Source organism: Elephantulus edwardii, unplaced genomic scaffold, assembly GCF_000299155.1.
Source record: "Elephantulus edwardii isolate Elephantulus edwardi_28Jun2011 unplaced genomic scaffold, EleEdw1.0 scaffold00131, whole genome shotgun sequence".
NCBI classification, from domain to species: domain Eukaryota; kingdom Metazoa; phylum Chordata; class Mammalia; order Macroscelidea; family Macroscelididae; genus Elephantulus; species Elephantulus edwardii.
This window is the reverse complement of record NW_006399881.1, coordinates 4160090-4174949: the sequence shown is the minus strand read 5'-3', so window position 1 is coordinate 4174949 and position 14860 is coordinate 4160090. Positions and strand designations below refer to the sequence as shown.

Below are 14860 nucleotides of genomic sequence, written 5' to 3'. Positions count from 1 at the left end.
TATCCAATTTTTCTCAGTCTCACTCCAACCCTGATGTCATTCCCATTCTACAACAGTGCCACTATGCAGTATTTGTCCTTTTGTGACTGAGATATTTCACTCAGCATAATGTCCTCCAGGGTCATCCATTAAGAATCACTGTAAGGTTACATTTACTAAGGCAATAGAGATACTAAGGCAATAGAGATACTTATGCTTGTTTTTATGTGCTGTCAAGTTGCCTGTGAATCCTAATGACCCTATGTACAATAGTTTTGAAATCTGCCCTTTACTGAGCCAGTCTCACTGATTCTGACACACCTAGCCCCATTGTCCCAGTTACTGTGTTAATAGATCTCATCCAGGGACTTCCTCTCCTGTGCTGTCCCTCCACCCTTCCGAGCATGATGTCCTTCTCCAAGGACTGGTCCCTCCTGGACATGTGCACAAAATATGTGAGAAATCCTAGCCTCCAAGGAATAACTTAGTTTCACACTCTCCAATACAGACCTGTTTGTTCTCTTGGTGTCCGTGGTATATTTAATCTCTTCTCCAGCACCACAACTCAAGGGTATTGATTCTTCTTCAGTCATCCTTAGTTATTGCCCAGCTCTCTGATGAGTATCAAGTAATTGAGAAGACCATGGCCTTAATCTCTACACTGACATCATTATTCTTTAGCACTTTGGAGAGGTCCTTGACAGCAGACTTCCCAAGTGCAATTCCTCTTTAGATTTCCTGACTGCTGGTACCAAGACTGTTGATTATGGTACCAAGCAAGCTGAAATTGTTAGCAACCTCAATCTCTTCTCCATCTATCATGGTGTTGCCATTTGGCGTAATGGTGAGAATCTTTGTCTTTTTGATGCTGAGCTTCAATCCATATTGAACACTACAGTCCTTGACCTTCTTCAGCAAATGCTTCAGGTCTACCTCAGTTTCTGCAAGCAAGGTTGTATCATCTGCGTAATGTAGTTTGTTGATATGTCTTCCTCTAATCCTGATGCCACATTCCTTCTCATAAAGTCCAGCCTCCTGAATGATCTGCATATAGATTGAAACAGAATGCATCCATGACACACTTTTTTCCTGATTTCGAATCATGCATTTATGCTTACTTGGGGGGAAAAATTAGAGCAAGTCAGGATTTGAGGAATACAACTCAAATTTAAGTGTAGGTAGAAATCCTTATTTGACATCTATATATTTGTAATATGAAGTGTAAAGGCATAATAGAAACAAAAACATAACATCGCAAGCTTCTTTTACATAAGTTCTAATCATAAACATCCTCTTTTGAAAAATTTACACAGATGTGTATCCATTGCTTAAATTGTAATTCCACCTACTTTGAGTGCAATAGTAAAAAGGGAGGTAGAATTTTCTATACAATGATAAACTTTCTACATATGCGTACATGCACACACATATGCAAATGCATACCCTAAGACAAACCATATACATAAAATAAGATGTTGAATTTAAAGACAAAACTGAATTTAAAGCTCTGCACTTTATGTGCTAAGTTTATTACAAATAACCAGTCACTGTTAATATATTATTACTAATTTAATTCTGTAGTTTAGGGTTAACTCTCTGGATTGTATATAGCTATTTGTTTTAGGGGTTTTTTTTTGTATGCACATTCATGTTTATTACTGTGTTATTCCCAATAGCAAAGAGAAGAAATTGGTGCACTTTGGCTGGGGCTCTACTGAATTGGATATAGTTTTGTGCACTCTTTGGATTGTATATAGTTTTGACAAATCTATAATGGCATGTGTCCACTATGCATAGTATCATCCAGGACATTTCAGTGCCTAATGCTCCACACCTTCTTTCCTCCCTCTGAACCCCTGGGAACCACTGATCTTTACCTAAGACTGTCATATAGTTGGAAACATACAATATGTGTAGCCTTTTCAGACCGACTTCTTTCACTTGTGCTCCATCAGGTGGATAGGTTGATTATATATAGAGATATAGATATAGATAGATGATATATATAGAGATAGAGAGATATGTATATATAAATAGATATATATGTATATTTGTATATATATAGAATATGTATAGAATGTATATATATATATATGTGTGTTGTGTGTGTGTATAGAATGGATAGATAATAGACACTGTATTGAAAAAAGTGAAAGGAAGTTCAATCTGAAGTGAATGGATGATCAGACATTACAGGAATTACAATAAAAAATATGGAACAGGATATGTATTTATGAATTGAATCAGGGGAGGGGAAAACCAAAATATGTATAAATGAGTGAATGAAAACCCAATTTCTTTTTAAACTTCCATTCAAATCACACGCACACAAAGTTTATCTGAGTTAACATGTTGACTGAAGTACTGGAGGTTTGAATCCACCAGTCATTAGAATGATGGACAGTTTCTTCTTGTTGAGATTGACAGCCTTGGAAACTCAATGGAGGGTTGCCATTAGTAAGTATTAAATTAGTAGTAGGGTTTAGGGGTATATGATAGTGTAAAACTGCCTCTTCCTCTGAAAACCACTGGAGAGTCAACTATGAGTCAGTTCTGACTTAATGGTACACAGCAACAACAACATTGTTTTTACAGGCGTAAATCACTAGACCTTTGTTCCTATAGAGCTGCTAGTGGAGTCAACCAGTGACCTTTGGTTAGTATGCCAGATTTAACAACTGTACCATCAGGGCTCTTTTCCTTCACTTAACAGGGGGCATTTATGGTTCCTCCACGTATTTTTGTGATTTGAGAACTCATTGTTTTAAAGTCACTAAAGTCATTCCATTGTTTGGTTTTTCATCTACCTACCAGAGAACACCTCGGTTACTTCCAATTATGCACATCATTCATTGCAATTGAGTCAAAACTGACTCATAGACAGCCCTCCATTTTGGTTTTCAGAGGCTATAACTTGAATGGGAGAATATTGCCCATCATTTTCCTTCGGAGAAGCTGGTAGATTTGAACTACCTGCTTTAGAGTAGGCAGTGCAACTCCTTACCTACTCGGCCTCCAGAGCTTCCTATGGAAGTCATCTAGTCCAGAGTATAAAAAGACTCACTTAACAATCTTGTTCCTTGTATTGTTGTTGTTGTCGAGTACCATCAAGGTAGAACAAACCCATCGCTGACCCTCCAGTGGGTTTTCAGAGGCAGTTAATTACACAGGAGGAGATTGGCCATATTCCTCCAGCAGAGCAGCTGGTGGATTCCAACTGCATGCCTTAAGGATTGCAGCATGGTTTTCTCATCACTAGGCTACTAGAGCTCCCTTATATTAGAAAGTTAAAATATCTTAAAAGACTAACATGAAACATGCTCCAACTTATATTTAAGGGAACACTGAATACTTCATCCTCACTGGACAGAAAGTATTCAAAGGGGTCTGACGTAGGCTCACCAGAGCATCCACTTCTAAACAACATGCTTCCAGGGAGCTCTGGTGGCCTAGTGGCAAGAAGCTGCATTGCAATCCCAGAGGGACATGGTTCAAATCCACCAGATGCTCAGCTGCAGAAGGAGGGGCAATCTCCTGTACCTGTCAGATCCAATTTGACGGTACACTAATAACAACAACAACAACAACAACACCATGCTTCCGGAAACTATGAACTTTGATAAATGTCGATAATTGTAGAGGGGCTTCAGGCCCTTTGTTCATAGGGTCGCTATGAGTCATGCTCGACTTGAAGACAATCAACAACCACAACTGAAGTAGCTTCACCTGATTTATGTACATTTCTTATCCTATTCCATATGGGTAGCTTGAGTTTAGCCTTGTTGGGGGACAATAGTTATAACACAGAAATAGGACAGTATTACAAATGAGGACATTTTCTCCAGAGTCAATGGTAAAGGTTTTCTAGGATAAAATAAATTACAGTAATGTGGATTTTAAAATAAACCTTACAATTTCATAGGTTTTAGAAATCATTTGGTGGGAGAGGTTAAGAAAGGAGATAAAGGACCCTTTCTATGAAGATGGTGCCAAAAGCGAAGAAGGAAGCCCCTCCCAAAACTGAAGCCAAAGCAAAGGCATTAAAGGCCCAGAAGGCGTCCTGAAGGGCATCCACAGCCCCCCACCCCCAAAAAAAAAGAAGAAGATCCACACATCACCCACCTTCTGGTGGCCTAAGATGCTGAGACTCTGAGGGCAGCCCAAATACCCCAGAAGAGCACCCCCAGGAGAAACAAGCTTGACCATCATCAAGTTTCCCCTGACCACTGAGTCAGCCATGAAGAAGATAGAAGATAATAACACACTTGTGTTCATTGTGGATGTCAAGGCCAACAAGCACCAAATTAAGCAAGCTGTAAAGAAGCTCTATGACATTGATGTGGCTAAGGTCAACACTTTGATTAGGCCTGACGGAGAGAAGAAGGCCTATGTTCAACTTGCTCCTGACTATGACGCTTTGGATGTTGCCAACAAAATTGGGATCATCTAAACTGAGTCTAGCTGGCTAATTATAAATATAAGTTTTTCTCACAAAAAAAAAAAAGAAAAAGAAAGAAAGGAGATAAAGAAAAGTGCTGTCTAGTTGATTCTGATTCTTAATCACCCTATGCACAACCTTGCCTAACCATGTGCATGTTGTTGTCATTGTGTCAATTAACATGTTGTGGATCGTCTTTTCCTTGGATGACCCTCTAATTTTCCAAACATGATATCCTTCTCTAAGACTGGCTCCTCCTGATAACATATGTGCGAGACAAAGTTTCTCAATCCTTGTTTCCAAGGACCACTCTCGCTTCACCTCTTCCATGACAGATTTGTTTGTTATTTTGATAGTTCATGATACCTTCACTACTCTGCCAACACCGTAATTCAAAGGCATCAATTCTTCTTCAGTCTTTCTTTTTCATTGTCCAACTTTAACATGCATATGAAGTAATTGAAAATACCCTGGCTTGGATAAGGTGCACCTTAGCACTCAAAGTGACATCTCTGCTCTTGAGCACTTTAAAAAGATCTTCAACAAAGCTTGAAATAGAAATACCATTAAACCCAACAATTCCACTACTAGGAATATACCCTAAAGAAACCAGAGCTGCCACCCAAACAGATACATGCACACTCATGTTTGTTGCTGAGTTAGTCACAATAGCAAAGAGATGGAAGCAACTCAAGTGCCCATCAACAAACAAATGGATGGGAGAACTATGTTATATCCACACACTGCAATACTGGGAAGCACTGAAAAACAAGGAATGCATAAAAAATATTACATAACATGGTTGACCCTGTAGGACATTATGCTGAGTGAAATATCTCAGTCACAAAATGACAAACAGTGCATAAAACCACTGATATACAGTCGGATTGACATGGGAGGTTGGGAAGAAGCTAGGAAAAGAGTGGATAGATAATACTGCATTAGAACAGAAGAGGGAAAGAATTGTTTAAAAGGAATGTATCATTAGGCATTGTATGTATGACAACAATCCAGTATAAAAGGGGGTAATGCAAAGTAGACTGGGGGAGGGGAGAGGGAAGTGGGAGTGTAGGGAGAGAGGGAAGAAATTATACATCAATGAATGAATGTTTTTTAAAAAAGAAAGTGAATTGTGGGGAGTGAGAAAGGAGAAGGAGAGAGGAAATATGTTTAACAATGACTGAAAGAAAATTCAACTTTTCTGTAAACTTTTGTTAAAACCGTAATAAAATAAGACCATTATGGTAAAAACAGAAGAATAACTAGTAAAACATATATGGGGACCCAAAGGAGGAGGGGCTGGAAGCAGAGGAGTGAGGATAGGTATATGTATATGTTGTTAAGTGCCATTGAGTCGAGTATGATGCATAGTGAGTCCCTGAACAACAGATCTGAACCCTGTCCTATCTTGTGACATCCTCACACTTCCTGACACATTAGTGCACATCGCAGCAGTCACCATGTAATCCATCTAGTTGAGTGTCTTCCTCTCCTTCACCAGCCCTCTACCCTTCCCAGCATCATGTCCCTCTCCAAGGAATAGCCTCTCCTAGCAACATGCCCAAAGTATGTGAGCCAAAGCCTCATCACCTTGCCTCCAAGGAGCATTCTGGCTTCACCCTCTCCAATATAGACTTTCCCCCCCCTTTTGACTGTCCATAGAATGTTCAGTGCACTTTTCCACCACCACAGCTCAAAGACATCAATTCTTCTTCTGTCAACATTAGTCATTGTCCAGCTCTCAGATGCATAGTAAGTGAAGCAACCTGAATCAGATGCACCTTAGTCCTCCAACTAACATCATCATTCATCAATAATTTAGACTGCAGACTTTCCCAGTGCAATACATCTCCTGATTTCTTGACTACTGGTACCAAGGATGTTGATTGTGGATCCAAGTGAGATGAAGGTGACAGTTTCAATCTCTTCTCCATCTATCTGTAGGTCACCCATAATCTTAAATGTTTAAGTTTACTGTCACAGAAATGAAATACTTTTTCCAGACAAAATTCAGAGATGAAAACTTGGTGGGGATATGTTTCCTGTGCATTTTCATTTTTTAAAAAAAATTCTTTCTAGTTCTAGGTGTGATTGTCAATTTGACAGACCTGTAATCCTAGGTATAAGCACCTCCAGATAGATAAGAATCTATCAACTTAACCCAAACGGAAACGACTTAACATAGTGGTCATCAATTGAATAGGCCTACAATTTTCTTTTGTTGCCTTTCCCTCATGTTGCCTTGTGCCTGTCATCAAGCTCATGAGAATTCTAAATAAAATAGGTATAGAACTTGATACAGGATCTGATACTAGGCTTCATAGATAGTGGTTTGGTTTTGGTTGTTTTTCTAAAACAAATTGAAGGTTTTGCGGCAACTCTCCATCAAGCAAGTCTGTCAGCTTTCCAACAGCATGTGCTCACTGTGTACTTTGGTGTGATGATTATGGTAATTTCCTCAAGAGTTCACACTTTTTCATTATGTTACTGTATGTTTAGGGAACACTAGTGGTAAAGAAGTGCACTGCTAACCCTAAGGTACATGGTTCTAATTCATCAGCCGCTCTGGGGGAGAAAGATAGACAGTCTCCTCTTGTGTGATTTATGGCCTCTGAAAACCCGTTGAGGGTCAGCTGTGAGTTGATTCCAATTCAGTAGTACACAGCAACAACAACCCACACATGGCCGTTGAGTTGGGACCAACTCCTAGCAACTTTCTATCTGTTGTCTGAGGCTGTAAATCTTTATGAGAGGATACTGCCCATTTTTCTCCCATGGAGTGTCTAGGGTACCAGATTGTTGGGAACTTGAAACCATTCACCCATTTAGTAAGTTATTACATGTGAAGGCAATAAAAGATAAATCCTTTCCTGTGATGAATGTAGTATGAGCCCCTCCCCTCCTGTTGAACCCCAATACAATATACATGCTTATTAGGAAATTTGAGAAAACTCAAACAGAAGGAACCTGAGAAGCATTTAAATCACACATTCCTCACTGATGCTGATAGTTATTTCATGCATTTTGCCTGGGTTGCTTATTTGCCTGGGTTGTCCTTTCTTCTCACCAATTCCCAGTTGTCTCTCTTGCCCATAAATCCCTCCCTCCCACTTGGGGTCAATATCCTTTCATGCAGGTTGGCCAGCCTCAACTCTCACTTGCATCTCCAAGGGTACAGAAGGATTGTTTTCTCTCAAAGCTCTAAGCTTTGTTCTCCTATCGGATGGTGAGGGCTGGGGTGGCTTCAAGTGTTTGCAAATAATTACTGCACATGGATGAACTTTCTAGGACTACGAAAGACTTGGTATGAATAAATGAAGTTGAGAGATAAGTAAAGGCCTGATAAGTAAAGGACGAGGGCTGCTTTGTTTCTTCAGTGACTTGTATGTTTTGTTATCGAATCATTAAGAAAGGAGCAAAGCAATGCAATGGTGCTCTGGGTGTTGTGGGCGAGAGGAGCCAAAATCTGCATTTCACTTGGGATCGAAGCTCTGTTCCAGTCACGGAGGCCCTTTCTCCTCTCCTGTCTTCCCTTCTCCCATCATACACACAGCCTGACTCTCATATCTGACTTTCAGGAAGGAGGAAATCCAAATTTAGAGCCCTCGTAAACTTTTTTGAGCGGAAGGGGGGAGTGCACAGCGAAAAACCTGGAGGATCCAAAGAAGACGCTGGTGCCGAGGCTGATGACGAGGCCAATGATGAAATCGACGAAAGTCGGAGTCGGAGAACACCAACCTCGTCCAGCAGCTTGCCCATCACTTCTCTGAAGTCAAGTTCATCAAGTAAACCACCTGGAAGCAGGTAAGGATAGGTCGGGTGGAAAGGTATACGGATAGCACAAGGGACGGCAGCTCTGGGACTGGCTTTTGGTTTCCTTGCTTTGTGAAGGCCTGGTTGGCAGCTATTGCAAATGCTAACCTACACAGCTCAGTGGGCAAGTGGGGAATGCGCACCCACTATCCTCTTGGAACACAGAGCAAGAGGGATCAGGGAGCCCTTTCCCTGACACAGCCAAAAGAACTTGAGGTGTGAGGCCTACTACTAGCAAGGAACGAGTGACCCTTGGCTCATAGAGTCAGGGTGACCCACACCACTTAAGGGATTTTGTGTGGATTGCTTACTAGGCCCCTTCACTGCAGAGTTGCAATTACTGTTGTTAAGATTGTCCATCTTTCTTTCTCACAGCCCCTGGTGGATTCAAATTGCTCATCATTGGGCTGACAGTGCAACTCCTTATGCACTAGGCCATCAGTACGGTTCTTTGCAATTAATGTTGTTGTTGTGTGCCATCGAGTAAGAACAGACCCAGAGCTGATCCCAGAGGGTTTTCAGAGGCAGTTAATCACTCAGGAGGTGATATAATTCATCTTTCTTTCATGGAGTAGCTGATGAATTCAAACTGCTTACCTTTGGGTTGCTCATGCAACTCCTTACCACTAGGCCAATCAATAGACAATAAATACAAATCAATCAATAAATAATCAATAATAAAAAAGAAATAATAATAAAATAAGTAAATACAAACAAGCAAACAAGCAAACCAATTAACAGTCTAACTCCCCTTTTTTCCTTTTTTCTGGGAGACTGGGGACAATGTTGTAACTAATCAGAGAAGATATGAGAAAGACTATTTTTCAGCCACCACTACCCATCCCTCATTTCCACTACCTCTTGTTTTGTTCTCCTGTTGTGTAATAACTGCATCTGTGCCTGGACCTTTTATAGCCTTCTAATTGAGTTCCACTTGAATCTGTTCTCCTTGACCTTAAGTTCCAGAGCTATCGAAATTCCCATAGAACTCACTTGCACTGCTACCCATTTCCCCAAGGCTCTGCTTGGTGGTCATGGGACAATTATTTTAGAATGTTACACTTGCCCTCTTCTCAGCACTTTCAATAGCATACCATATGCATATCCCCTTAAGATGGATCTTAGGCATGAAATGCTAGAAATTTTGCATAATCTTGCTAGTACGGGAAAGGTAGTTCAAACTCACCAGTCCCTCTGCAGGAGAAAGATGAAGCAATTTCCTTCAAGATGTTCAGCCTCTGAAAACAAATAATCATCAGTTGGACTTGATGATTGTGAGGTTTGCTTTGCTTTGCTTTTTAATGTAGGGTTTTTTTAGTATAAGTAGTATAAACTCAAAAGAGAAACCTTATATGTGAATTGAATATTGTGGTTGTGGTAGGGCTTTTTTTTTTTTTTAAAAAAAACCCAACAACCCTGTTTTATAATGGCTTACATACAAAGTTTATAAAGTTCATAAACATTGTTTTCCACACTGGACCTTTCCACTTTCCTTTACCAATTCCTCCCTCCACCTACCAAATTGTGTGACCCTATATTTAAGCCCTCCCCCCCAATCCTCTTACACATTCTACAATTATATTAGGTCCTATACAGTATTTGTCCTTATGGGACTGAGTTAGTTCACTTAGCATAATGCTGTTCAGTCCTTTCTATCTTAGATAGTAATTTACAAAATCAATGTTCATAGCAGCATTATTCACTATAGCAAGAACATGGAAACAGCCCAAATGCCCAACCACAATGGAATGGATTGAGAAATTATGGTACATTCACACAATGGAATACTATGCAGCACGCGGGTTGTGAGGTTTTTGTTTTCTTTCCTGTAGTGAGTAACTTCAGCAATGGCCTTGAGTGTGGCAGAGATAGGACAAGATTTTGAACTGTGTACACAGAGTTGTTATGAGTCAAGTTGCTTTGACGGCATCTCACAATAACAGGAGGTGGTTTGGGGCAGAGGAGCTTATTGTATTACTATTATCGATCATTGCCTTTTGGCTTTAGATAAGACTAAGACTAAACTAAAAACTCACTGTCCTTGATTATGACCCTTAACAACACAATAGGACAGGTAGAACTGCCCCACAGGTAGTCTGAGGCTGTAAGCCTTTATGGGAGTAGACTGCCCCATCTTTTCTCCCTCAGACAAAGTGTTAGGTTTGAATCATCAACCTTTTGGTTAGTAGTCCAACACTTAACCCATTATGCTACAGGCTCCTAAAACTAAGGCTATTGTTAGACATTATTGAGCTGATCGTAACTTGTAGTGCCCCAATGAATAACAGATTCAAACCTTGCCTTATCCTGCCCCATCCCCACAATCTCCACCATTCTGAAGCAGAGTAAGAGTAGTCCTGCCAAAAACCAGATGGTGGAGGCAGGAGGGAACTTTGTGGCAACTCTGAATTTTCTGTACCCCTGTGGTAAGACTCTGTGCTGCAATCCCAAAGACATGTGGTTGAAATCCACCAGCTTTATGTAGGGGAAGGATAGGCAATCTCCCATGTGATTTACTGTCTCTGAAAACCAAAGTAAAGGAAAATTCTTTCATTGTTTTGCAATCCCTCCCCCCGGGTCCACTCCACTATGCAGCCTTCGTTCTGGACTCCTGTCATGACAATAATACCTAATCACATATCCCTTTTAAACAGTCTTCTCCCTCACCTGTTTCAATGCAGTATACATTATCCTTCCCATATTTCTCAGTCTCCCCCTAGCCCCAAGGTCAGTCCTGTTTTACAGAAGTGGCACCATGCAGTATTTGTCCCTGTGTGACTGAGATAGTTCACTCAGCATAATGTCCGCCAGGGTCACTGATTTTGAATAATATTGCATGAGTTTCTTTTTTTTCAATGCAGCATTGTAATACATTGTGTGAATATACCACAGCTTCTCTGTCCATTCATTTGTTGATGGGCACTTAGGTTGTTTCCAACCTAACTTGCTATCATGAACAAAGCCGCGATAAACATAGATGTGCATATATATTCTTGGGTGGCAGTTATGGTCTCTTTGGGTTATATTCCCAGTAGTGGAATTGCTGGGTCAAATGGTATCTCTATTTGCAACTTTTTGAGAACGTGCCACGCCACCTTCCATAGTGGTTGCACCATTTTACACTCCCACTGACAGTGAATAAGGGTTCCAGTTTCTCCACAACCTCGCCAGCATTTGTTGCTTGCTGTTCTGTTAAATTTTTCTATTCTTATTGGAGTGAGATGATTTTTCAAAGTGGTTTTGATTTGTTCTTTTTTTCCCCTTGTTTTTCTTTTTTTTTATTAAATTTTATTAGTTTTAATGAACATTTACAGGGATTTTGGGTTTTCATTCCTTCATTGCTGCACCATTCTCTCTACCCTCCTCCCCAGTTTGTTCTTCTTCCCCGCCATCCGAATGTCTGTTTTAATTGTCCAATTGCCACAGTGCTTGTCAAAGTCAGTTCTGATTAATCTCCTTTGTCGGTGTGTCCTTTGCCATTCCCTATCACTCCTCCCTGAGAGAGACTTCACCCTGATTCATAAGGAAAAGGGGATGGCGTATTCTCTTAGCTACTTCCTGCTGAAAAGGGACGCTGTGGGTTTCAGGGTGAAGATCTTCTCTCACTACTCTAAAGGGCCCCTTTGGCAGTAGGAAACACATAGACTATTATAGAGATTGATTTTGGAATTTAGATGCACTCTTATTGATTGTGCTTGGCCGTACATGTTCATATCCTTGAAGATGTATCATGGGGGTGTTGCAACCTAGAAGACACAAATTTGACTAACAAGTTATAAGTACATGAGTCAAAAATTATGGAAAAGTAAAAGAAAGGATTCTTTCATTGTTTTACAGACCCTCCCCCAGGTCCCCTCCACCATGTAGCCCTCGCTCTAGACTCCTGTGATGACAGAAATACCTAGTCATAGATCTCTTTTAAACAGTTTTCTCCCTCCTCTGTTTCAGTGCGGTATACATTATTGAACCCATCTTACTCAGTCTCTCCCCAACCCCAAATTTTTCAAAGTGGTTTTGATTTGCATCTCTCTTAGAGCTAGGGATTTTGAACATTTCTTCACGTGTTTGTTCACTATCTGAATGTCTTCTTTGGTGAAGTGTCTGTCCATATCCTGTGCCCATTTTTCAATTGGGTTGATTTCCTTTATTTTGTTGTTGTGCTCAAGTATTTTATAAATTCTAGATATAAGTCCCTTATCAGACATGTCATTACCAAATATTTTTCCCCAGTCTGTGGCTTCCGTTTTTACCCTGTTGGAGAAGTTTTTGGATGTGTATAGGGATTTGATTCTTAGAAGTTCCCATTCATCTGTTTTATCCTCTCCCGGTGGTAGATTTTCAGGATACTTGGAAGACTGTTTACGTCATGAATTAGGACTTCTAGAGTTCTTCCAAGTTTTTCTCTAATGAAGTTTATAGTCCTTGGTTTTAGTCCTATGTCCATTATCCACTTTGAGTTAGTTTTTGTGCATGGAGTGAGGTGTGGCTCTTGCTTGAGTCTTCTGCAGATAGTTTTCCAATTTTGCCAACACCATTTATTAAAACGGCTGTAGTTTCCCCACTTAACTGATTTCATCTCCTTGTCAAAAATCAGTTGACTGTAAATAGATGGGCTGGTCTCTGGGTTCTCAATACTATTCCATTGATCTATGTGTCTGTCATTGTACCAGTACCATGTTGTCTTAACCACCATGGCAGTGTAGTAGGATTTGAAATCAGGGAGTGAGTTGCCTCCTACCTTTTTTCTATTTTTCAGGAGTGTTTTGCTTATTCGGGGCTTCTTTCTATTCCAAATGAAATTGGAGATTGCCTTTTCCATCTTGTTGAAGAATGGGATTGGTATTTGTATTGGGATTGCATTGAATGTGTAAATTGCCTTTGGTGATATTATAATTTTCACAATATTGAGTCTTCCTATCCATGAGCAAGGGATATTCTTCCACTTCTCCAGGTCTCTTTTTGTTTCTTGTAGTAATGTTTTGTAATTTTCTTTTTATAGATCTTTTGTGTTTCTAGTTAGATGCAGTATCTATTTTTAAGCTGTACCTGATGGAACAAACAAATCCTATTCCTTCAATTTGTTAATGAGTGTGGGATTTTTATTTATTTGTGTGAAGGTTTACAATTCATATTAGATTTTCATTCACTTGTTCACAGCCATTTTGTTTTATAACATTAATTACCACTGATTATGTTAATTAATATCTAATCAACCCCTTATTAAATATTGCCTTTTCCTTCATCCAAATTATTTCTTTTTACTTTCTTATCCCTCCATTCTCATCACTCTTGACCCTCCCAGATTGATTTTATCTGTGTGTAAACCTTTCTTTAGCTTGCTATAAGTAGTCTTAATACCATTATTGTATTTTTTGGTGACTGACTTATGCCATTTAGTATAATTTGTACAAGATTCATCCGTGCTGTGGAGTATTTAACAAATTCTTGATCACTTTTCAGTGATGTATTATATTCCACTATGTGAATGTACAATAGTTTCTTTAGTGTTTCATTCATTGGTGGACATTTGAGTTGCTTCCATATCTTTGATATAGTAAACAGTGCTGCTGTAAACACAGGTATGTGTGCTAATTTTTTGTCCCAGATCTTATTTCTTTGGCATATATACCTAGTAGTAGGATTGCTGAATCAAATTTTTATACCCATACATGCATGTATTTACTTCTAAGTTCTCAATTCTATTCCATGCATTGTACCAGTACTATGCTGTTTTGGTTATCATGGCTGTGTAGTAGGTTTTGAGATTAAAAAGTATGAGATCTCTTATTTTATTTCTTCAGTATTTTCTTTCTCTATCTGGAGACTTTCCCCCTTTCATAGATATGAGAAAGACTATTTCTCAGTCATCACTGCCCACCCCTAATTTCTATTATATCTTGTTCTCCTGTTGTACCCTTTGATCTGGAGACCTACATCCCAGCCCATGCTTGGACATTGATGGCCTTCTATATAGTTCCACTTAAAAATTGCCAAACTGCTTTCCATAGTAGTTGAACCATTTAACATGATATTAGGAGAGTACTCAGCATCCCTGGCAGCATTTGTTGTTTACTGACTTGGACATTGCTATTGTTGCCGTTGGGTGATGGTATTTCATTGTTGTTTTTTGTTTGCATCTCTAAAATAGTCAATGACCTTGAGCATTTCTCTTGTAGGTAATCTAAGCATCTTCTTTGGTGCAGTGTCCATGCATGTCCTCTGCCCATTTTGTAATTGGGTTATTTGTCCTATTTTGTGTGTAGCTGCAGAGTTTTGTACAAATTTTACAGGTGAATACTTGTCAGATATGTCATTGACAAATATCACCCCCCCATATTTGTTGTTGTTGTTATGTGCCATCAAGTAGCTTGCGACTCATTGTGACCCTGTGTACAACATCCCTAAACCCTGCTCTGTCCTGTGCCAATGGCACCATCTCCGACACACCCACCCCGATTACCCCAGTCACTGAATCAATCCACCTCATAGAGGATCTTTCTCTCTTGTGCTGTCCCTCTACCCTCCTAAGCATGACATCCCTCTCCAAGGACTGGTCCCTCCTTGCAACATGTCCAAAGTATGTCAGACAAAGCTTCAGAATCCTTGCCTCCAAGGAGCAACTTGGTTTAA

The 14860-nt window shown here is 39.8% G+C and overlaps 1 protein-coding gene across 1 annotated transcript in view; it reads left to right on the top strand.

The window, feature by feature from the left end:
* The window catches only part of KIAA1210 (KIAA1210 ortholog), a 72807-nt gene that overhangs the window by 1178 nt on the left and 56769 nt on the right, over positions 1-14860 (top strand). Inside the window, exon 2 of the mRNA XM_006893818.1 lies at positions 7996-8221. Coding sequence (XP_006893880.1) covers positions 7996-8221 — 226 coding nt within the window. The remainder of the gene's footprint in view (positions 1-7995; positions 8222-14860) is intronic.